The 25773-nt window shown below is 45.4% G+C and overlaps 2 protein-coding genes across 2 annotated transcripts; one reads left to right on the top strand and one right to left on the bottom strand.

The window, feature by feature from the left end:
- Positions 1 to 12688: 12688 nt before the first annotated feature.
- Positions 12689 to 17538, top strand: LOC310730481 (uncharacterized protein; the record flags this gene model as incomplete). Its single annotated transcript, XM_083549509.1, has 4 exons — positions 12689 to 13001; positions 13132 to 13255; positions 16114 to 16227; positions 17392 to 17538. The coding sequence occupies exons 1-4, from the start codon at positions 12796 to 12798 to the stop codon at positions 17536 to 17538; spliced, it is 591 nt and encodes a 196-aa protein (XP_083405635.1). The 5' UTR covers positions 12689 to 12795.
- A 2295-nt stretch (positions 17539 to 19833) lies between these two features.
- Positions 19834 to 20989, bottom strand: LOC310729680 (caspase-8-like). The gene is made up of 2 exons (XM_083548147.1): positions 20386 to 20989; positions 19834 to 20157 (listed from the first exon to the last, which is right to left on the bottom strand). Exons 1-2 carry the CDS (start codon positions 20967 to 20969, stop codon positions 19986 to 19988), a joined length of 756 nt encoding a protein of 251 aa, XP_083404273.1. The 5' UTR covers positions 20970 to 20989; the 3' UTR covers positions 19834 to 19985.
- Between the last annotated feature and the right edge of the window lie 4784 nt (positions 20990 to 25773).

The raw sequence follows: 25773 nt of genomic DNA, 5'->3' as shown, positions 1-25773 counted from the left end.
ACCCTGACTGGAGACCTGCAGGCTTTATGGAAGTGACACAGTTCTGCAGCGTTATTCAGTGTTGCTATAACTAGTTATAAACTCCTACATTAATATGCACGGTCATGTGACTTGTCTCTTCAAATCACTTTGTTTCCACTGGTTTTCTGTGGGGTTTTGATGTTTTCACACCAGCCCTGGGAACTGGTTTTATTATTTAAGAATGAACTCTGCTGTGAGACTCAAACAGCTACTGATGAGAACTACGACTCTGTGCGCTGCTCTTTTCACCACGTGTCCATCATCTCCATTTCACATCGTCTCCACACACAAAAAACATTCAGCAAAAGACTCCCATAAAACCAGGAATAGCTGTAGAACAGACATGGTCCACCATCCTGCTGCTGCAGGGCCACTTTTCTTAGAACAGGCCTCATTGTTACGTTTGCACTTAACACTTTTATTTCAGTGTCTGTGAAAAGAGAAAAAGAAACTTTAAATACAAAAGCAGAGTTTATCACTGTTATTTAACTTTATATTGCAATAGAATAGGATGTAATGATATTTCTCTGAATTTTCTCATTTTTCAAGACGATAAAGTGAAATGTTTTCCATTGCACCAATTTTTTTTTATTAATTTTAACATTAGACATGAAATATAGTGTACATTTAAATAGGAGTTTATATATAAAATGTGTAGAAAAATAGCAACAAGTCTTGCTGAACTGTTGTGAGGTCTACACAACATTTCACAGTATGACAACAAAGCTTTTGTGCTTCAGTACAAATACCCAGCCCACAATTACTGCATCATAATGTACAGCAATTTAAAATGTTTTACTTTTTGCATAATATTAAATACTTTACATGTAGGAAGATCAAAAATAATAAATAAAAAAGGGGATGTTGTACAGGAACTAAACATATCTATGAGCACATTGACCTTGTGAGGGTCCAACTGGTCCTTTAAGGTTTGAATCCCACATTTCCCAATGAGTGTGCAGCTTGCTAAAGTTTCTTTTCCAAAAAGTAATGTAAGCAGGTCCTGAGTAAAAAGAGAAAGTGGTGATTTGTTGAGTCTTTTGAAGATCCTCATTGGGACTGCAACATCCGAATCAGCGAGGGCAACCAGGGTAGAATAAGAATCAAGACTGTTATGAAAATGATTCATAAAAAAACTAACACTATCACTACACTACTACATTTTCTCAAATGGTCATGGATACACAATGAGACAGCTAAAATAAATGATTGCAACTATAACATCTGGATAATCATTAGGTTTTTCTAACCATTTCTGGGGATGCAGGAAGACGTCTCTCTCTTCAGAACTCGGGCTTTAACTTGAGCTGTAAGATGAGCCTCATTTCATGGCCTCTACGACATTTTTAAGAGATGCCACAATCCCAGGAAGCTCTACAAGAAACAAAAACAAGTCACAAGTAATTTAGGGCAGTACAAAGTTTGGGTTGTTCTTCATTTTCAGTTTATAATCTCTTAATAAAATGCTCACTTTTTTCTAATAAAACATTGCTGTAACTTTAAAACAATTATTATACAGTAATAGTTAAATATTAAAATAGGACTTATCCTTCAAAATCTGGAAATTGGTTGCAGTTGGTACAGGTTTTTAACTAAAGACAGAAAAATGCTTAATACAAAGCAAAAATCATAGAGATGTATACTGTTCATGTGGAAAATAAAGATATTAAATGTTTAATAAAAACTGCATGCTATTGTAACATAGCTGTTATTACAGATTCATGATGACTTTTAATCTCCATGCTGTCTGTAAAAACGACAAAAAACTACTTAAATAGTCGTAACTGGCCAAACAGACACACTGTAACCTACAATTGTTACAATGGAGAGCTTTTCTACCTGTTATTACCCATAGTTAGTGTAACCCAGGGGTCCCCAAATTACACCCTCTGAAGAATGCCAGAGACATTATTCTTTTCATTTTAAATATTTTACTCATATTATATCTCTATCTGATAATAAAGGTTGTACTTTCACACTTAAATTTCCCTTTTGAGGCACCGATAGTTGATCGCTGGCTTCTGATCTTTAGAGGAGAATCAGGTGCTGTTTGTTTTTAGACAAGATGCTGCAGAAAGAGTGATATATAATAATATATAAGAGTGAAAGATATATATATTATAACACATTTATTATTTATAGAATTATATTTATTCATTAATATATTCATATTTATTTTCTTTAGCACATTTTTTTTATATAAATTTCAGTATCAATTATTTTACATGGATAATTTTGGTTTGTCTTTTATCCAGTATCCAAAACTTCTTCTCCAGACACCTCCGTCCTCTACATCTGCCTCTTTCACACCAACTACCTGCATGTCTTCCCTCACCACATCCATAAACCTCCTCCTTGCTCTTCCTCTTTTCCTCCTTCCTGGTGTCTTCATCCTCAGCATTCTCCTACTGATATACCCCATGTCCCTCCTCTGCACATGTCCAAACCATCTCAATCTCACCTCCCTCACCTTGTCTCCAAAACGTCCTACATGCACTGTCCCTCTAATAAACTCATTTCTAATCCTGTCCATTGTCCTCACTCCCAACGAACATCTCAACATCTTCAGCTCTGCTACCTCCAGCTCCACCTCCTGTCTTTTACTCAATGCCACTGTCTCTAATCCATACAACATCTCAGGTCTCACCACAGTCCTATAAACTTTCCCTTTCACTCTCACAGATACTCTTCTATCACAAATCACTCCTGCTATCACTCTTCTCCACCCACTCCACCCTGCCTGCACTCTTTTCTTCACTTCTCTAACACACTCTCCATTACTTTGCACTGTTGACCCCAGGTACCTGAACTCCTCCACCTTCTCCACCTCTTATCCCTGCAACCGCACCCCTCCACTGCCCTCCCTCTCATTCACACACATGTACTCTGTCTTACTCCTACTGACTTTCATTCCCCCTCTCTCCAGCGCAAAGCCATTGTTCCTTCGTGCCTCAAGACGACGACCATCGTCCCCGTGCCAAAGAAGTCTACTGTCTCCTGCCTCAATGACTATTGCCCCGTCGTGCTTACACCCATCGTAATGAAGTACTTCGAGAGGCACATCAAGACCCAGCTACCACCCTCGCTGGACCCCATGCAGTTTACATATTTTCCAAACCGCTCCATAGACGATGCCATCTGCACGACCCTCCATTTGGCCCTCACCCACCTGGACAACAAGGACTCATATGTACGAATGCTGTTCATAAACTTCAGCTCCGCATTCAACACAATCATCCCTCAGCATCTGATTTAGAAGTTGAGCCTACTGGGCCGAACACCTCCCTCTGTAACTGGATCCTGGATGTCCTGACTGGAAGACCTCAGTCAGTCCGGATCAGAAACAGCATCTCCAGCACCACCACACTGAGCACTGGGGCACCTCAGGGCTGTGTGCTCAGTCCACTGCTGTTCACTCTGCAAACTTATGACTGTGTAGCAATGCACAGCTTAAATCACATCATCAAGTTCGCGGATGACACGGCCGTGGTGTGTCTCATCAGCAAGAACGATGAATCAGCATACAGAGAGGAACAGTTAACAGCCTACAGTGAGTTTTGTTCCTACTTTCACCCTGATCACACTGTACAGTGTCTTTACCTTTTATACAACAATAAGGAGACTTATTAATCCATATCTCTCTCTCTCTCTCTCTCTCTCTCTCTCTCTCTCTCTCTCTCTCTCATCTCTCTCTCTCTCTCTCTCTCTCACTCTCTCTCTTTCTCTCTCTCCATCTCTCTATCTCTCTCTCTCTCCATCTCTCCATCCCTCTCTCTCTCCATCTCTCCATCCCTCTCTCTCTCCATCTCTCCATCTCTCTCTCTCTCTCCATCTCTCTCTCTCACTCTCTCTCTCACTCTCTCTCTCTCTCTCTCTCTCTCTCTCTCTCTCACTGTCTCTCTCTCTTTCTCTCTCTCCATCTCCCTCTCTCTCTCTCACTCTCTCTCCATCTCTCTCTCTCTCTCTCTCTCTCTCTCTTCATCTCTCTCTCTCTCTCTCTCTCTCTCTCTCTCTCTCCATCTCTTTATCTCTCTCTCTATCACTCCATCTCTCTATCTCTCTCTCTCGCTCTCTCTCTCTCTTTCTCTCTCTCTCACACTCTCTCTCTCTCTCTCTCTCTCTCTCTCTCTCTCTCCATCTCTCTCTCTCTCTCTCTCTCTCGCTCTCTCTCTCTCTCTTTCTCTCTCTCTCTCACACTCTCTCTCTCTCTCTCACACACTCTCTCTCTCCATCTCGCTCTCTCTCTCTCTTTGCGCATGCGCGGCGGGGTAGGCGAGAGTGGCGTGTTGAGCGCGAGAGCGATTGGCGTCTTGCCAATTTATTTTCCGGCTTTTGTTTTTTTTTTTCTGAGCTAATCCTCGGAATATTTATTGCTTTGGTGTGTGTGTGTGTGTGTGTGTGTGTGTGTGTGTGTGTGTGTGTGTAGGGGAGAGAGAGTGGTGAGTGCAGACGCGCGTGTGCGCGTTTGTGTGTGTGTGAAAGTTTGACTCGCCGGCACGCTGTTCGTGTGGTGTGTTCGGCGGGTGTTGAAGAGTGTGTGCTGGCTATCGGTGAGGTGGTGGGGCACGCGAATATCGTCGCTGCTTCGAGGATGAACAGTGCAATCGTGTTTTTTTTTAATGATATCGATAGAGTGAAAAATGTGGCTGAAAAAGGCATTGTGATAAATAATGAACTCATCCGTGTTTTCCCCCTCAGTTCCCCTGCAAAGAAAGTTATCCTGTCTAATGTCCCGGTCTTTATCTCAGATAAAGAGATTCATAAAGAGTTGTCCCGGTTTGGCCGTGTGGTCTCCCCCATTAAGAAACTCTTCCTTGGTGGTTCTTCTCCAATGGTAAAAAACCTGTACTCCTTTAGAAGGATGGCTTTTATGGTTTTTAAAGACGGTACTGAAGAGCTTAACGCTGTTTTTAAATTCCGGGTGGAGGGCTACGATTACAACATCTTTGTGACTTCGGATACTGATATGAAATGTTTTACGTGTGGTAAGATAGGCCATCTTGTCCGGGCGTGCCCTGATAAACACAGTGACACCGGTGTTTCTGAGCGACCGGAGCGGGACGCAGCCCAGCCTGCTGGAGCCGTTCCCCCTGCGGCTTCAGTTCGGCTGACTGCTAAAAGCACTGGAGCGGCTGCTGCACCAGTAGTAGAGGAGAGCGAGTCCAAAGTCCAGCCTGCAGCCCAGAAGCCCACTGCAGCTGCAGCAACCCCGGAGAACCCCTCTCCGACCGAACCAACCCGAGTGAAGCCTTGCTCGGTGAAACTGGCCATGGAGAAGCCCAGTGAGGCCGGCCCAGACCAGCGGGAATCTTGCTCGGCTGAACCGGGTGAAGGGAGGTCCTGCTCAGTGGTGTCGGGTGCAGTGCTCGAGTTGCCTGTGCTGGCAGAGGCAGGCCCTGGGGTGCAGAACCCACGTTCAGAAACGGCAGTCACTACACTGGTGCACGGAGAGGGGGGAGCCGTGGAAATGGATGACGAAACATTCTTTAAGGTTCCATCCAAAAGAAAGAGGCGGGGTAAGGGACGAGCCGTGAAACAGTCAAAAACAGACACAATATCAGCAGAACAGGAATCGGAGAGTGAAGACTGCATGTCAGACTCTGTCCTTAGTGTCGACTCTCAGAAGGAAAACGTCAGTGTTGTATATAAAGTGGAAGACATTAAAGATTTTTTACGTACCACTAAGTGGCAGAAGAATATTTTAATTGAAGAGTATTTCCCGGACAGAAAAAATTTATTCATGATGTTAAACATTTTAGGAGAGAAGGTGCTTTTATGGATGTTGAAGTATTTCGTCTGAAGAAATTGATAACGAGAGTAAATCGGGAAAACTCTGAGGAGGATTGATGTCTGGGGTTTTTTGTTTTAGAGAGGTTTTTACCCTCTGTTTATTTGATCTATTTTTTTCGATGAACGGAATCCGGGTTGCGAGTCTGAATATTAATGGCGCACGAGAGTATAGCAAGAGAGCGAAGCTATACGAGCTAGGTAAAGTGAAGCGTTTGGATGTTTTAATGTTACAGGAGACCCACAGTGATCCCAGTAATGATGCTGATTGGGTGAAGGAGTGGGAGGGGCTGGCGCTTTTGAGTCATCACAGGTCACGAAGTGGGGGTGTAGCTTTACTGTTTGCTCGTAATTTTATTCCTGTGTCGTATTCGGTTGAGGAGATTTTAAATGGGAAGCTTTTAAAAGTGAGAGCGTTTTATGAGAATGAGGCGTTTTTTTTATCTGTGTGTACACTCCCACCAGTCCAGTGGAGAGGATGATTTTTTTAAATACGCTGGATAGCGTCATTGCTAACTGCGACACTGCAGATACTCTCGTTTTAGGTGGTGATTTTAACTGCACGGCAGATATTTTAGACAGGAATCATGTTGAACCTCACGCGGCTTCCCGTAAGCGTCTGTTGGAGATGTTAGAGGCCCATGAACTCAGTGATATATGGAGGAATATACACAAGAAACAGAGACAGTACACGTGGGCCCATGCCGCAGACGGCGTTCTCTCGATGGCCAGGCTTGATCGATTTTATTGCTTTAAACATCAGCTGACATCTTTTACCAATTGTTTTATTGTTCCAGTAGGTATCTCAGACCACAGCATGGTTTTGTGCACAATCAAGAAATTGAATGTAAAGCCTAGAAGTGCCTACTGGCATTTTAACACCACACTCTTAGATGATGTTAATTTTAGGGAATCTTTTATTTTTTTATGGAATGTTTTTAGATCTGGAAAGGCAGCTTTTAGCTCGTTACAAGAGTGGTGGGACATTACGAAATTGCCAGGACTTTTGTCAACAGTACACTCTCAATGTCACAAGGGACGTCGCTAGATCATTAAAAGCTCTGGAGATTGAAGTAGTGGAACTCCAGCATTTGGGGACCACAGGAAATCGAGGGCGCGATGAAGCCCTCAAGCACAAAAAGGCTAGGATGAATGACCTGCTAGACATTACAGCACAGGGGGCGCTGGTCCGCTCACGCTTCAAGAATGCGGCTGAGATGGATGCTCCATCTTTCTTCTTTAGTCTAGAGCGGAAGAATGGACAAAAGAGATTCATGCATGCGGTGCGAACGGAGTCAGGGGATCTCTTGTCGGAGCCCACTGAAATTCGCAGGCAGACAGTAAGCTTCTATGAGAAGCTGTACAGTAGTGAACTGTCAGAGGCACAGATAGCGGAGGAGAGTTTTCTTGTGGACTTGCCTAAGCTCTCTGAGCAAGCAGCCAGAGAGATGGATAGGGAGTTGACGCTGGTTAAACTTCACAAGGCCCTCCAAGGCATGGACAACGGGCGGGCGCCGGGTATTGACGGTCTCCCTGTCGATTTTTACAAAGCCTTCTGGGCAGTGATAGGGGAGGATGTGCTAGAGGTCCTAAGGGACAGTGTACGGAGAGGAAAGCTCCCATTAAACAGTAGGAGAGCCGTTCTGACCCCACTGCCAAAGTAGGGAGACCTGACCCACCAGCAGATCACTCACCGGGACCAGTCGTACTGTGTGCCTGATAGGTCGATATTTGATAACGTTCATTTGATTCATGATATTTTGGACGTCTCCAGGCTATTGGGATTGAAGACTGGCCTGATTTTTATGGACCAGGAAAAGGCTTTTGACCGGGTTGAGCATAAATATTTGTGGAAGGTGCTGGAAACCTTTGGGTTCAACCCAGGCTTCATGGCCATGATCAAGGTGTTGTATTGTAAAATTGAGAGTGTATTGAAGGTTAATGGTGGTTTATGTGCCCCTTTTAGAGTCTACAGAGGCATCAGACAAGGCTGCTCTCTGTCAGGTATGTTGTACACTCTCGCAATTGAACCACTTTTATGTAAACTAAGACATCATCTTTCTGGTTTTGAGATTCCACGTAGCGCTGCTTCTATCTGTTTGTCAGCGTATGCAGATGACCTGGTTCTTATGGTAGGCTCACAAGATGATGTGAATATTTTGAGTGATGTTTTAAATTAATTTCAAATTTTGTCCTCTGTTAAGGTCAACTGGGGAAAGAGTAAAGCTATTTTAGTTGGGGAGTGGGGAGGAGAGCAGCCTTCACCACCAAGGGGTCTGGTGTGGAAGAACGGTGGGTTTAAGTATTTGGGTGTCTACCTTGAAAATAATGAGTGTGTACATAAAAACTGGGAAGGCACCATGGAGCTTGTTAAAGGCAAATTGTGCAGGTGAAAGCGGCTGCTCCCAAGGATGTCCTACAGGGGGCGAATGTTGGTAATCAACAACCTAGCCGCGTCGACCCTCTGGCACAAGCTGGCATGTGTGGAGCCACCACTGAACCTGCTGGCAAACATCCAGGCTCTGCTAGTGGACTTCTTTTGGGACGGTCTACACTGGGTTCCTCGAAGTGTTCTTCACCAGGAGGAAGGGGGGCAGGGGCTGATCCATCTAGCCAGCAGGACTGCGCCTTTCCGCCTGCAGTTCCTCCAGAGACTTCTCACTGGACCGGAAGACGTGGCATGGAGAGCAGCAGCCTATGGAATTTTACGCACAGTCAGACTACTGGCGCTGGACCGAACTTTGTTTTTAATGGACACAAAGACGCTGGATGTTTGTGGATTACCAGTTTTTTACCGTGGGCTTTTTAAAATCTGGAACTGTTTTGCGAAACAAAGAAAGGACCGTAGTACGCTCTATTGGCTGCTGGAGGAGCCCCTGGTTCATGGTGGATGGCTGGACATCTCCAGTGCGACAGCTCCTGCACTGGAGGTGAGGACCTTTCGCGGACAGAGGACCTGGCGGCACGTGTGGGTCTGCGGTCCCTGCGTGTTGTAAATCAGCTCCTACACCGATGGAGGTCTGCCCTAACACTGGAGGAGCATGTTCTGCTGAGTAGCTACCAGACCACCGAGGCCTGTTCCACAGAGGCGGGACCTTTTCCACGGCTGGACATTGCTCCCGACCTTGACGGGTGTGAAGGCCCGCTCCTGAATTATCGGGGTGAGAGTGCGATGAACTTTGGGTCCGTGTCGGGGAAGATGCTCTACAGAGCCTGTGTGAAAGTTCTAAACAAGAACACACTGAGTGGGAGGGTAGACACCCCATGGAGAAAGGATTTGGGTTTTAATGATAATATTAAGCCAGAATGGAGGGCGCTTTATAAACCACTATTAACACAAAGAGCTGCTGACCTCCAATGGAGGGTTTTACATGGTATTATGTCTGTAAACGCTTTTATTTCGGTTTTAAATCCTGATGTTACGCATGACTGTCCTTTCTGTTCACAGCGGGAAACTGTATTTCACGCTTTTATTTATTGCCCCAGGTTACAGTCACTGTTTGTTTTTTTACAGAATGTCTTAAGGTCCTTTTCTGTTGATTTTAATGTTCAGGTTTTTATTCTTGGTTTTAAATATGTCAGGACACACAGGCTCAAATGCCAGCTGATTAATTTTATCTTTGGTCAGGCGAAAATGGCGATCTATCTGAGCAGGAAGAACAAAATCGCTCAAAACTTGGACTGTGATGCGAAAATAATTTTTTCCAGACTTGTTAAATCAAGGATTTCAGTTGATTTTAATTTTTATAAAAGCATGAACGATTTAATGAAGTTCAGAGAAGTGTGGTGTTGGGAGGAAGCTCTGTGCTCAGTGGAAGGAGGAGAACTCTGTTTTACACCAGAGCTAAAATAACTTTTAATCAGTTTTTAACTGCTCACTGACTTCAGTTTGTTGAAATGGTTTAATGTACTTTTTATCTATTGGTTCATTTATTTGCTTATTGAGTCTCGATGTGCTCAAGTGAGATGATAAAGGAACAGGTCACATTCCAATAAAGGAACAGGTCACATTCCCTCCCTTCCTCTCTCTCCCTTCCCTCCCTTCCTCTCTCTCTGTCACCCCTCTTCTCTTTCTCTCCTTCTCTCCATGCAATCCATGAGGGAGTTTTTCCTTCACCACAGTCTCCACCGACTTGTTTATCAGGGACAAACTTACACTTATAAAGAACTTATTCATTTTTATTACCACATTATCTGTGTAAAGCTGCTCTGAGACCATGTTCATTATTGAAATCACAATACAAAAAAACATGTAATGAATTAAATTAGCCCTTTCAAAGTTTGCTTTGCAAAAATTAAGAGTTATATTTATTTGAAGTGTGTAATCTGGTGTACAGTGTAGATTTATTCACTACTAGAGACTCAAAGCACTTTTGTACGTCGCTCTGGACACAAACGTCTGCTAAATGCCACAAATGTAAATGTAAATGTAAAATAATGTGATGTTGAGAATAATAATTTTGATGATGATGGTGATGATGATGATGATGATGACGATAATAGAGATATTGATGATGGTGATGCTGATGATGATGGTGATGATAATAATGATGGTGATGATGATGATGATGGTGATGATAATAATGATGGTGATGATGATGCTAAAAATGATGATGGTGATGATGGTGTTGATGATGATAATAATGATGATGACGATAATGGAGATATTGATGATGGTGATGCTGATGATGATGGTGATGATGATAATTATGAGGATGAAGATGATGTATTTTGATGAGCAAGTCAGGTTTTATTAAAGAACAACAAACACAAATATTTTAATATTTTTTATTGATAATTATTGATGTTTATTTGCATGTTATTGATAGTTATAACATTTATAATAAAAACAATTTGTTAAATATTTATTATATTAAATGTACCCGGATGCAACAAACCCAGCCATTATTGTGACACAAGCCAGTGCACTCTTAGTGCCGGTCCCAAGCCCAGATAAATGCGGAGGGTTGCGTTAGGAAGGACATCCAGATCACAGATTGTGATGTGGATCACGAATCAGAATTTCATAGCGGATCGGTCGAGGCCCGGGTTACAGCATCAGATGGTGGTCTGTAGGATGGTTTTGGAGGTGAAGAAGAGGAGGAGAATGAGGACTGAAAGAAGAATAAGATGGTGGAAGCTGAAGGAGGAAGAGTGTAGTGTGAGGTTCAGGGAAGAGGTCAGACAGGGGCTTGGTGGTGGTGAGGAGGTGCTGGATGATTGGGGAACTACTGCAGAAGTGATGAGGGAGGCAGCTAGAAAGGTACTTGGTGTAACATCTGGAAATAGAAAGGAAGACAAAGAGACATGGTGGTGGAATGAGGAAGTGCAGGAGAGCATAAGGAGAAAGAGGTTGGAGAAACAGTATTGGGATCGACAGAGTGATGAGAAAAGTAGGCAGGAGTACAAGGAGATGCAGCAGCAGGTGAAGAGGGATGTGGTGAAAGCCATGGAAAAGTCAGATGAGGAGCTGTAGGAGAAGTTGTACAGTAAGGAGACAGACTGGTTCAAGGTGGATGTTGGACTGCATCAAGGATCGGCTCTAAACCCTTTTTGTTTGCAGTGGTGATGGACAGGTTGAAGGACGAGGTCAGACAGGAGTCTCTGTGGACTATTATGTTTGTAGATGATATTGTGATTAGTGGTGAGAGTAGTGAGCAGGTGGAGAAGAGCCTGGAGAGGTGGAGGTACACGCTGGAGAGAAGGGGAATAAAAGTCAGTAGGAGTAAGACAGAGTACATGTGTGTGAATGAGAGGGAGGGCAGTGGAGGGGTGCGGTTGCAGGGAGAAGAGGTGGAGAAGGTGGAGGAGTTCAGGTACCTGGGGTCAACAGTGCAAAGTAATGGAGAGTGTGTTAGAGAAGTCAAGTCAAGTCAAGTTTATTTGTATAGCGCTTTTCACAACAGACATTGTCTCAAAGCAGCTTTACAGAAAACAACAGTGAAGGTGAAGGTGTGCGTTTGTCCCCGATGAGCAGCCGTGGCGACAGTGGCAAGGAAAAACTCCCTTAGATGATATGAGGAAGAAACCTTGAGAGGAACCAGACTCAAAGGGGGAACCCATCCTCATATGGGTGACATCAAGAGTTTGATCATAAATCTTTCAACAATACAGAACACTGGAGAGAGAGAACTAACATGAGTACTGGAGTATAGTACCCTCAGGATGCCTCGGGATGGGGAGAGAAAGAGAAGCAGTGGAGAGGAATTAGCGTAGCTGCTGTTCATGATATTACCAGCACAAGTTGATAATGTGATGTGATCAGATGTTCTGGAGCACAAGGTTGTGATGTGATGTGTGTGATGTGTGTTATGTGTAGGCTTTGCTAAAAAGATATGTTTTTAACCTACACTTAAACTGGGAGAGTGTATCTGAACCCCGAACACTGTCAGGAAGACTATTCCAGAGTTTAGGAGCTAAATGTGATAATGTTCTACCACCTTTAGTGGACTTTGCTATTCTAGGAACTACTAGAAGCCCAGAGTTTTGAGATCTCAGGGAGCGTGACGGATTGTAGCGTGTTAAAAGACTGAAGAGATACATGGAGATAAACCATTTGAGAAGTGAGTAGCAGTAGTTTGTAGTCTATTCGAAACTTAACAGGAAGCCAATGTAGGGACGATAAGATTGGGGTTATATGATCATATTTTCAAGGTGAAGAAAAGAGTGCAGGCAGGGTGGAGTGGGTGGAGAAGAGTGATAGCAGGAGTGATTAGTGATAGAAGAGTATCTGTGAGAGTGAAAGGGAAAGTTTATAGGACTGTGGTGAGACCTGAGATGTTGTATGGATTAGAGACAGTGGCATTGAGTAAAAGTGAGGTGGAGCTGGAGGTAGCAGAGCTGAAGATGTTGAGATGTTTGTTGGGAGTGACGACGAAGGACAGGATTAGAAATGAGTTTATTAGAGGGACAGTGCATGTAGGACGTTTTGGAGACAAGGTGAGGGAGGTGAGATTGAGATGGTTTGGACATGTGCAGAGGAGAGACATGGGGTATATCAGTAGGAGAATGCTGAGGATGGAGCCACCAGGAAGGAGGAAAAGAGGAAGACCAAGGAGGAGGTTTATGGATGTGGTGAGGGAAGACATGCAGGTAGTTGGTGTGAAAGAGGCAGATGTAGAGGACGGGGGGGGGGGTGGAGACGGAAGAAGAAAGAAGAAGAAGAAGAAGTACCCGGATGCGACAGTGTACAGGTGAGAATAAAGGAATAAACAATTATTAAACACTCAGAAAAGAAAAATAACACAAGATAAATTAAATATAAGCGATTTATAGACAACTTATATATACTATATATATTATATGATAAAGATTTATTTAAAGTTTATCAGAGGGGGTGTATAGCGGAACTCATTTCCGGTGCCGCAGTGACGTGTATAATGTGCGACGGCTGCTGTCTGGTTCGTCTCCCTGGTCCCGGCTCCCGGTCTCGGTGTCTGTCAGGATGGTGAGAAATCTAACATTCTCGGGGGTTGTTTTATTTTCGTTATTAACAAATGGATACTGCGGATTTTTTATAGCTGAGAGAGGAAATGGAAGGAAACAATAAGTGATAGTGGCATTAAATCCGTTTTAATCAGGATGTTAATCTTAGATTTCATCCAGACTGCAGCAAGAACACCTTAGAACACCCCGTCTCCTTCATTCTCACCCCGTCTCCTTCATTCTCACCCCGTCTCCTTCATTCTCACCCCGTCTCTTTTTTTTTCATCCCGTCTCCTTTCTTCTTTCCTTGTTTTCTGCATCTCACTCTTCTGCTTTTACTCGAAATGATTGATTATTGTTTTTTTCCAGATGATCACGACATGACTTTGTGTGTGTGTGTGTGTGTGTGTGTGTGTGTGTGTGTGTGTGTGTGTGTGTGTATATGAGCTGGTCGTAGTTTACTGTCTCCCTGTAATTGCTGTTGTGTAGTTGATTGTGTATTAAGAATATTTAGTGTGTAATAGAAACACAATACACACACTGCTTTTGCTGAATACAACAAACATAAAACCAAATTCAACCTTTTCATGTTTTTACATAATCATTATCACTATTACCACCATCATCAACCTTCACCACCATCATCAACCTTCACCACCATCATCAACCTTCACCACCATCATATACCATCACCACCATCATTTACCATCACCACCATCATCAACCTTCACCACCATCATTTACCATCATCACCACCATCATCAGAATCACCACCATTACCATCACCTCCACCATCAGCACAATCACCATTACCACAACCACAACCACCACCATCACAATCAACACCATTACCGTCACCACCACCATCAGCACAATTACCACCACTATCAACCTTCACCACCATTACCATCACCACCATCATCAACCTTCACCACCATTACCATCACAATCACCACCATTACCACCACCATCACAATCACCACCATTACCTTCACCACTATCATCATCATCACAATCACCACCATTACCATCATCATCACCACCTCCACCATTGTCACCATCATCACAACCACCACCACCACCACAGTCATCAAAATCACCACCACCATTACTATCACCACCATTACCACTACCATCACAATCACCACATTACCTTCACCACCATCATCATCATCAGAATCACCACCATCACAATCATCTCCATCACCATCCTCATCACAATCATTACCATCATCATCACAATCACCACAATCACCACCACCATCATCACAATCACCACCATTAACATCACCACCATCATCAACCTTCACCACCATTACCATCACCACCATTACCACAATCACAGCCACCATCATCACAATCAACACCACCACCACCATCATTGTCACCATCATCACTATAATCACCACCATCACAATCACCACCACCACCACCACCACCACCATCACAATCACAATCACCACCATTACCATCATCCCCATCTCCACCATTGTCACCATCATCACTACCACCAATACAATCACCACCATCATCATCAGAATCACCACCATCACAATCCTCTTCATCACCATCATCATCACAATCACCATCACCAACATTACCACAATCACAACCACCACCATCACAATCACCATCATTACCACAATCATCATCATCAGAATCACCACCACCATAACTATCACCACCATTACCATCACCATCATCACAATCACCACAATTACCATCATCATCATTATCACAATCACCACCACCATCAGCACAATTACCAACACTATCAACCTTCACCACCATTACCATCACCACCATCATCAACCTTCACCACCATTACCATCACAATCACCACCATTACCATCACCACCATTACCACAATCACAACCACCATCATTGTCACCATCATTACTATAATCACCACCATCACAATCAACACCACCACCACAGTCATCACAATCACCACCACCACCATTACAATCACCACCATAACCACCACCACCACCATGACAATCACCACTATTACCTTCACCACTATCATCATCACCACCATTACCACAATCACAACCACCACCATCACAATCACCATCATTACAACAATCATCATCATCAGAATCACCACCACCATCATCACTATAATCACCATCACCACCATCATTGTCACCACCATCAGCAGCAGCAGCAGCTAAAATTATTTTACTGTGAAAATAAATATTTGCGTGTGCGCTGTGTGTGTCCTGCGTGTGTGTTGCGTGTGTGCTGCGTGTGTGCTGCGTGTGTGCTGCGTGTGTGCTGCGTGTGTGTTGCGTGTGTGCTGCGTGTGTGCTGCGTGTGTGCTGCGTGTGTGCTGCGTGTGTCCTGCGTGTGTGCTGCGTGTGTGCTGCGTGTGTGCTGCGTGTGTGCTGCGTGTGTGCTGCGTGTGTGCTGCGTGTGTGTTGCGTGTGTGCTGCGTGTGTGCTGGGTGTGTGCTGGGTGTGTGCTGCGTGTGTGCTGCGTGTGTGCTGCGTGTGTGCTGCGTGTGTGCTGGGTGTGTGCTGCGTGTGTGCTGCGTGTGTGTTGCGTGTGTGCTGCGTGTGTGCTGCGTGTGTGCTGCGTGTGTGTTGCGTGTGTGCTGCGTGTGTGCTGCGTGTGTGCTGCGTGTGTGCTGCGTGTGTGCTGCGTGTGTGCTGGGTGTGTGCTGCGTGTGTGCTGCGTGTGTGTTGCGTGTGTGCTGCGTGTGTGCTGCGTGTGTGCTGCGTGTGTGCTGGGTGTGTGTTGCGTGTGTGCTGCGTGTGTGCTGCGTGTGTGCTGCGTGTGTGCTGGGTGTGTGCTGGGTGTGTGCTGGGTGTGTGCTGGGTGTGTGCTGCGTGTGTGCTGCGTGTGTGTTGCGTGTGTGCTGCGTGTGTGTTGCAGGGGACTCCAATAAAGGATGTAGTGATTAAACCTGATGCTCCAAACACACTCCTTCTAGAGAAACACGCAGATTACATCGCTGTGTACGGCTCCAAAAAAGACGACTATGTGAGTGTTCACACTGCAGATTTACTGTATATCATCATCATCATCATTACACTCTTCATCATCATCATCATCATCATTACACTCATCATCATTACACTCTTCATCATCATCATCATCATCATCATTACACTCTTCATCATCATTACACTCAACATTACACTCTTCATCATCATCATCATCATCATCATCATTACACTCATCATCATTACACTCTTCATCCTCATCATCATCATTACACTCTTCATCATCATTACACTCAACATTACACTCTTCATCATCATCATCATCATCATTACACATCATCATCATCATTACACTCTTCATCATCATCATCATTACACATCATCATCATCATTACACTCTTCATCATCATCATTACACTCTTCATCATCATCATCATTACACTCTTTATTATTACACTCTTCATCATCACACTCATCATCATCATCATCATTACACTCATCATCATCATCATCATCATCATTACACTCATCATCATTACACTCTTCATCATCATCATTACACTCTTTATCATTACACTCTTCATCATCATCATCATTACACATCATCATCATCATTACACTCTTCATCATCATCATCATTACACTCTTCATCATCATCATCATTACACTCTTTATTATTACACTCTTCATCATCACACTCATCATCATCATCATCATTACACTCATCATCATCATCATCATCATCATTACACTCATCATCATTACACTCCATCATCATCATTACACTCTTTATTATTACACTTTTCATCATCACACTCATCATCATCATCATCATCATTAAAATCATCATCACACTCATCATCATCATTACTCTCATCATCATTTGCTCTCATCATCACACACACTCATTATCATCATCATCATTACACATCATCATCATCAGCAGCAGCATTACACTCATCATCATCATCACACACACTCATTATCATCATCATCATTACACTCATCATCATCATCACACACACTCATTATCATCATTACACTCATCCTCATCATCCTCATCATCCTCATCATCCTCATCATCATCATCATTACACTCATCATCATCCTCATCATCATCATCATCATCATCATTATCAGGTTGTTGAGTTATGGAGAGCTCCTGAAGCTGAGGAAATATCTCCTGAAGCTCTTTTTTCTCCAACAGCTTCAGAAGTTTCTGACACGTCTCATCACCCTTTCCCATTACATTATCCAGGAGGTTGATGATGATCTTCTCTCCTGTGAAGTTGGGCTGGTTGAGATTCTTGTAGTCACGCTTGGTGATGATGTTGTCGTTCTGGACGTGCTGTAAAACGATGATGGAGTCGGTGGACAGAATGTCGATGAGAAAGACCTTGTTCTTACGCAACATCTCCATGACTAGAAGATACACATCAGAATGGTATCAAGTTCTCATCCACAGGAAATATAGGTGCAGTGTTTAGGAGCTTCAGATGATTTCAGGATGTTTTTACTTTACCTCAATATTGAGGTGGTGCACACTAAATGACTAAAAGTATGTGCACCCTGACAATCAAACCAATTTTTTCATCCCCAAACTGAAGCAGAAAGTTCAAACCACAGGATTAATAAACATCACTGTAACATTACATTTCCTCTTCACTAGAACTAACACTCCTCAACACTGCAAGCTCCATGAACACATGCTATGTGAAGTTTGGAATGGAAGAACTTCAGTGGCCTGCACAGATCCCTGACCTCCTCATCCCCACTGAACACCTCTTGGATGAACTCGACATCGATTAGGATTATGGAGTGAATCATGTCCATAAATCAGAAGCACATCTGCACTGTGTTTTCACCCAGAAGCCTCGTAAGTGAAAGCAAGTCCTGAAAACTTCCTGAATTGACCCCAAAACCTCTGTAAGACCCCGTGTTTCTCAGCTCAGCCCAATCCTCTGTGTGCTCAGCTACCAGACCTTCTGTCCCACTGAATCCTCACCCCAAAATAACTGCCATTATTAATGCTTTATTTTCCTGATGTTAGAAGTTACAACTCAATAAGCAGGAAATTCAATGTGAGAGAGAAAGAAAGATTTTCCACCTCATTACACACAGCGTTTCTTTTCCATCCTACTGTATATAATAACCAGTAGAAGACGATCCTGAGAGGTTCCTTACCTTCAGTGTGGCAGTGATCTCACTCTCACGAGCAGATGTAGAAGGTTTCTCAGTGTTTTTTCTCTCTCAGCTTTTTTGTGGCACTGAGAAGAAATGTGGGTGGAGTTAAACGACTGCTTCTGACGAATGTATTCTGAGTTTATAACCACAGAACGAAAGAGGAAGTTTAGGAATGAATATGCACACACACACACACACACACACACACACACACACACACACACACACACACACACAGTCATTTTTATTCATGAACTTAGGGAGAAAAATACTGTAATAATTAGATGTTAATTAACAGACAGTCCACAAATAATTTACTACAGTTTATTTCAACCAAACCTTTTGATTTCAAACGATAAAAACACTTTCAGTGATGTCTTTAAATGTACTATTTTAAATACGTCAACATTTATGAGTTAGGACGAGTCCAGAATGCAACTGAGCTCAATTAAAACCTTAATTTAATAATAAATTACTCCAAAGTAGCCTTAAAAAATGCAATGCATTAAAAAGCATGTGTAACTTCATGCCCCATATTTAAGTAATATGCAAATCTTTTTAATAATTACTTTTTTTGTGTAAATATTAAATGTATATTTATGAATTTAGGATGAAAAACATTTTAAATGTGCGTTGTTGCAAAACAAAACTAAGTTATTAATGAAATGTTATGACACCCAGAAGAGTTCACAAATAATTTACTACAGTTAGTATTTATTTCAAACGATTTTAAAAATGCTGTTACACTGAAGTCTTTTTGTAAATGTGACAAAATGTATGAGTTAACACCGTTTACACTACGCATGCGTTTTACCCGTACACAATTATCGGGTTGGGAATATACAATTAATCACATGCTTACAATCAAAACTATTGTAATTATTCACATACAGCAGCAATAATAAGATCCCCGATCAATCACAATAAAAGCAAAGTCTAATTAGACACTGGGATCGATTGGAGACGAGAAAACCCTGGAACTGGAGCAGGGAAACCCCGTGCACTAGCGCGATTTTCACGACTCATCACTCGTGCGAAATATTTAAACATCAACGTTACTGTTTCAACATAAAAATGTTTGTCCAGAAAACTTTGTTGAAGATGTCGGTGCAACATTTTGGAGACTTTTGTTGTGCTAGCATGTATTTTTAAATAAATTCTCAGTTATTTACAATTCCTTGTATATGTGACTCAAAAAGTGAAATATGATAAACAAATAGTGATTTTATTTTTCCCAGTTTAGAACGCGAAAGCAGACAAACGCCGGATTCCTTTTTATATTGGATTCTTTATTTGATAAACTTTAAAACACTAATAAAAAAGTAACTGTTTATTACTAAAAGTTCCGGGTGTGCTTTTAGTTTGTATTCAAGTGATTTACACGTGGTTTCTGTTTCCGAGGCTCTGAAGCTCTTCAGGACGTCTGATGAACACTTTAGTGTAATAAACAGGACGACACGAGGAGGACTTTCGTTATTAATGTATTTATTTTGTAAACACTTGTAGAAATGATTTAAACCTACATGCATCTTCATAACTGAGGGCCAGTGAACACGTGCAGTGTCTCTACAATAGAAATAAAGATCTGATCATGTGAACTGGTTGTGTAAAGTGAAGTTAGATGTGAACAGGTTTGAACACCAGAATCTTGGTCAGAGTTGATTTATAGATCGGCATCTGCTTGACTTTTCTGCGCTGAACCGGTTTGGACAGTTTGTCTATGATTGTAGCAATTTCTCTACTAACTTCCTCATTGGTCTTCATAAGGATGAAGTTGATGTCTTTATTCCTGCGATACAGATTGAAAGATGATTAACACCACAGTGCAGCACAGGAGACACGTCACCATCACACTAAATGTAATATCAGTTCCTTTCGGGAAACTTTTTGAAAAAAGTTGAAAACGCTTGAAGTTCAAATAGAAATAAAAAATACTCAAAATGACTGAAATATAAAAGTGATTTTTTTACAGTGAACATATTAATAGTTACTTACTTTCCTCTTATTTAGTACTTACAGTGGACAGAAGTCTTGCAGCTGCTTACACAGAGACTGGATAAACCAGGAACCAGATATTGTGGATCTCAGAGAGAAGTACCCTTTTATAGTCGACCTTGCCATGAAGAAATCTTTCCCATTCAGGATGACCTCTCCAACATCTGTGTCTAATTCTTCCTCTTCCTCTGTTTCCTCTCCTGCATTCTCTTCATTGTGGCCATCATACTGGACTATTGGATGGTACAGATTCCCACGGCAGGCCTGGATGAAGAACGCTTTGGGCTTATTGTTTAGACTCGGGCAGGAAGCTCCATCAAATGGTCTGTAGAGGTCATCCCTTAAAACTAATGTGTTATCTGTTCCATAAACTCCATTAGTGGTGCCATGGCTGAGGATGCAGCACACAAAACAGTCACCTTCATGCTGCTTTTGGCCATATGTCTTCAGGATGGTCTTCATCTGCTCAGCGGTTTTGTCCTTGTGCACCTCCACAGTGAAACCCAGCCAAACAAACACCTTATTAAGAGCATCTGAGAGATAAACAGCAGAACAGAACAATTTTGTCTTATTCTCAAAGATCACATGATGTGTCTGTTTCAACATCTCATCACGTCCTACATCACAACTCTATTCAGGAGCCACCAAAGGGGGGCCAGGCAGGTGGATCCCTGACATTACCCCCCCATAGGGGTGGCACCTGACGCCCCAAACCCACAGATGTCCGGAGGGCCAAGGCACTCGGAGAAGGATCCTGGTGTCCGTCCAGGGTCGAAAGGGGCCTGGTCAGAGCCGCTGCGGAACCGGGGAAGGCCGGGAAGGACCTGAGGCGGGGTGACAGTCCAGGCGGAGCGCAGGAACCGGATGATGCCCATCCCGGAGACACGGGACGGAAAGACATCAGCGGAGGCCGGAGGCGGAGAAACGGCTCCGGCGTAGGACAGGGGCCAAGCTGTGCCCGCAGTGGAGTCCAGAGGCTGAGTGACCTCCACGGCAGAGACCCGAAACCGAGTGACGCACTCGGCGGCAATCAGGGGCGGAATGACGCCCACTGGGGAGGTCTAGAGTGGAGTGATGTCCAGCACGGAGGACCGGAACGGAGTGACGCCTTTTGTGGAGACCTGGACCGAAGGGGTGCCAACCACGGAGATCAGGAGCGGAGCTATGTTGCATGAGACCGGAGAGTGTGTGATGCACTCGGTGTAGACGAGACACGCGGTGACACCTTCGCCGGGACTGTGAGCCGAGACGACGCCTTCAGAGGAATCTGGAAGTGCAATGTCATCCTCCGGGGGACCTGGAGGAGAGACGTCGCCCGGAAAGGGACACGGAGGTGTTATGTCGCTCGGAGAGGAACCCGGAGGCGAAACGTTGCCTGGAGTGGAACGCGGAGGCGTGACTCCACCTTCAGATGGTCTAGGAGGTGTTGCATCGCCTTTTTGGTAGACTTGGGGCTGAGACATCGCCTTCAGGGAAAACCAAGAGAGAGACGTCGGCATCGGAAGAGCTCGGGGGCGAGACGTCGCCTTCGGAGGAGCTCGGAGGCGTGTCGTCGCCATCGGAGGAGCTCGGAGGCGTGACGCCGCCATCGGAGGAGCTCGGAGGCGGGACGTCGCCATCGGAGGAGCTCGGAGGCGGGACGTCGCCATCGGAGGAGCTCGGAGGCGGGACGTCGCCATCGGAGGAGCTTGGGGCTGTGGTGTCGCCATCGGAGGAGCTTGGGGCTGTGGTGTCGCCATCGGAGGAGCTTGGGGCTGTGGTGTCGCCCTCAGAGGAGTCTGGGACCGTGACATCACTGCCGGATGGCTCTGGAAGCGACCTGGGTCTCTGAGAGGAACCGTGGGTTGCCATGCCACCGTCACAGGCGGACGGAGGTGATATGACCTTCTCCTTGCGGCCAGGCGGCGGTACGACGTTCTCTTTGCAGCCTTGGGGCTGCGCTGAGTGCTCTGGGGAGCTCCGGGGTGGAACGGAGCTGTCCTGGAGGTCCTGGAGCGGAACTGAGATCGCCAGGAGCTGAGAGGAGCTCACGGAGGCCTGTTGGAGTGGAGAGAAGCTCACAGAGACATGCTGGAGCGGAGAGGAGCTCTCGAAGACATGCTGGAGCGGAGAGGAGCTCTCGCAGACATGCTGGAGCTGAGAAGGGCTCTCGGAGACATGCTGGAGCTGAGAAGGGCTCTCGGACACATGCTGGAGCTGAGAGGAGCTCTTGGAGACATGCTGGAGCTGAGAGGAGCTCTCGGAGACATGCTGGAGCTGGGCTGAGCTCTCCTGGAGGTCCTGGAGCGGAGCTGAGCTCTCTGAGGCATGCTGGAACTGAGCTCTCCTGGAGGTCCTGGAACGGAGCGGAGCTCTCCTGGAGGTCCTGGAACGGAGCTGAGCTCTCATGGAGGTTCAGGAGCGGAGCTGAGCTCTAATGGAGATCCTGGAGCAGGGTGAGGATCTCCTGGAGGTCCTGGGGCAGAGCGGAGCCGTTCTGGAGGGCCTGGAGCAGGGCGGAGATCTCCTAGAGGTCCTGGAGCAGGGTCTGGAGCAGGGTCTGGAGTAGGGCGGAGATCCCCTGGAGATCCTGGTGCGGAACGGTGCCTTCAGGGAGACTTTGGTGTGGAACCGAGCTCTCCGGGGAGCACTGGGGCGGATCCGTGCTCTCGGGAGCAAGAGAGAGATGGTGGAGATCTGCGGTGACCATCCCTAGTTCCCTGATGAGAAGCTGGATAAACCGGGAGCACGAGACGAACTCGCCTCCAGTTGTACTCCACAACTCGCTGGCGAAAGAGAGGGATTACCCAGACAGCAGAGAGATGTGGAGCACGATCTTTGCTCCTTCCGTTATGTAGGAGGCTGAATTCGACTCCACATATCCACCTACACGCCGTAAAAAATCTGCCCCATTCTGCCGTTTTGCCGTAGAAGCGAGCCGGGAATCCCGTGACGTGACCGAGGGGGCGTGGCGCTGCCGAGCACGAATTGCGTGAAACGGCAGCAGATGTCAGGGTCTTTTCTGGGGCGGAGCTTGGCGGCCGCTTCATTGCGGCGGAGCGAATCCTTCCTCCGAGGTTCGGTTCGCACCGGGACCACGGCGGTAATCCGATCATCTTTCCTTTTTTTGTTTTTTGTATATTCCCCTTTGGGAGGTTCGTTATTCTGTCAGGGTGCGAGTAAAACAGGAGGCGGATGCCGGAATACAGCTCGCTCAGGTTTATTGACAAGAGTGAGTGAGAGGGACATACACCAGCACACACACACGCGTGCAAACACACACACACACACACACACACACACACACACAGACTCACGCATACACAAGTCCTGTGAGAGAGTCTGAGGTATGCTTGGGGAGAAGCGTAGCGGATCGGAGATGCGTGGAGGAGAAGTGAAGCCGGTACTGGATAGCGGAACCCGAATAGAACGGGAAACACTGAACCCACACATCCAGCCGTACGTAGAGTCCAACACATGCAATAACGAACGGCGAGTGAATGTGAGCGAGGGGTTTATGTAGGAACGGGGTGGAGTGATGATGAGCTTCAGGCGTGCATCGTTAAACCTGGAGCTCCAGAGAGAGAGGAGGCATGATTGGTGATGAGCTCCAGCTGTGTGTGGTTAAACCTGGAGCTCTTGGGAGAGCGGAGGCATAGAGAGCCACCGAAGGGGGGCATGGCAGGTGGATCCCTGACACCATGTCTCTACTTTTTAGGGTCACCAAAGTCCATATTGTAGATGATCAGACAAACACCACGTGGTCTACTGGACATTTTATATTCAGAAATCTGAAAACACATGAATTATTAATTAAACATTTCTGTAGCTCATTTTACTGTGAAGGACGTGGAAGTGCAGTTTCTGAGTTCTGGAGTCTAAACTGTGTGAGTGTTTGATGGTGTTTGAGAGACACCTACATGTTCCTTTTGTTTCTATGCAACAAACTCAGTAATGCAAAAGTATAAAGATTAACTTTAACCAAACAAATCTATAAATATCCAGATGTTCCACTTGATCCTCAGTGAAAAATCCTCCCTTATCATGAAGAACAGATTTACACACTCAGTCTACAGACAGCTGCAAACATTCAAAGATGTTCTTCACCAGTTTTCTTCTTTATCTCAGAGCAGTTCAGTAAGATTGAGGTGTGGTGACTGGGCAGGTGGTTCCATGATAGACATCACTCCAGACGTCTGTCTGCTCTCTAAACAACACGTACAGAACTCAGACGTGCGCTTCGGCTCATCGTCTTGTTGTACGTTAAAGTCGGATCCGATGAGCCGCAGTCCAGACGGAACTGCGTGGTGCTGAAATCTGGAATGGGAGTCATGTTGGTTCACTTTTTCTGGAACCTAAGCTACAAATGGCTACAAATGGCTACAAATGGCTGCGAGATGGACCAGACGCTAGCTTTCAGCTCGTTCAGGTAAGCGCTGTTTCGCTGTGTTTCTGATCGAGTGATGGCTGGCAGGCAAAGTTTCCGTAGGTGCGTTCATCCGTGTCCGCGATTCAATACCGGCAAGGATTCGCATGATCGGTGCGTTGTTTGCTTGGGAGTGGAGCATGCACAATCGGCTCTCGAGGGTGTCGATTGCTCACATTGTAGCCGGATGGCTATGCGCACGCTTCGCTCTCGGAGAGCGCTCTTTGAGAAAAGCTCTCTCCCTTGCGGCTCCGGTCCCGCTCTCGCCGAGGCGAAGCGGCGCCGGCGCTCGTGGGGCTCGCAGGCCGATTTAGCGGTGGGGTTGGAGTCGGATGAGTCAGCTTCAGCTTCGTCGGCTGAATTGAGCTTCGGCTCTATCGGAGAAGCAGGCCCGATGGCTGCTTCTTCTCCCGGTACGAGCAGCGCGGCATTACATGTCTCTTTTTCCGAGGAGGGTGAGCTGATGGATGCTAGCCAGCCCGTGGAGTCCTCGCAGCCTGTGCTGTACGAGGAACTCCTCAAGGTCGTGACACGAGCCGTTGCTAAGCTGGATCTAGCTTGGCCGGTGGAGCAGCAGAAACAGCGCGCACCCAGTAAGCTGGATGAGCGCTTTCTGCGTCCTGTGTCGCTTCCAGGGAGACCCCGTACTTAGCGCGTTCTTCGTCTCACCACTCCTCGCTCTATGCGAATGTGGTTGGGGCTAAGGCGTGCGGCTATGGGGCAATGCTGCGTGTTGAAGAGACGCTAGCCAGCTATCTCTCTCCTGGCGTGGCTTCGTCGCTAAAGGCTCCGATGTTCCCTACTAAGCCGCTACGTGCTACATCGGCTTTGGTAGGGAAGGCTTACGCGGCAGCAGGTCAGGCTGCGGGATGTCTCCACACCATGGGTGTGTTGCAGGCATACTAGGCTGACCTGCTACGTGATTTGGATGAGGGACTTAGCTCTGGGGCCTCTGACATTAAGGAGTCCGGTCGCGCTGCCGACTTAACCCTTCGGGCCACGAAG

This window comes from Silurus aristotelis (assembly GCF_946808225.1).
Source record: "Silurus aristotelis genome assembly, chromosome: 8".
In the NCBI taxonomy this organism is placed as follows: domain Eukaryota; kingdom Metazoa; phylum Chordata; class Actinopteri; order Siluriformes; family Siluridae; genus Silurus; species Silurus aristotelis.
Note: the sequence above shows the minus strand (reverse complement) of the source record. Positions and strands in the feature narration are given on the sequence as shown.

Coding starts and splice junctions, on each gene's coding strand:
- LOC310729680 (XM_083548147.1), bottom strand. CDS start 20,969: ATGTTGAAACAGACACATCATGTGATCTTTGAGAATAAGACAAAATTG. Junction 20,158..20,385: donor CTGCAAGACTTCTGTCCACT/GTAAGTACTAAA, acceptor TCTGTATCGCAG/GAATAAAGACATCAACTTCA.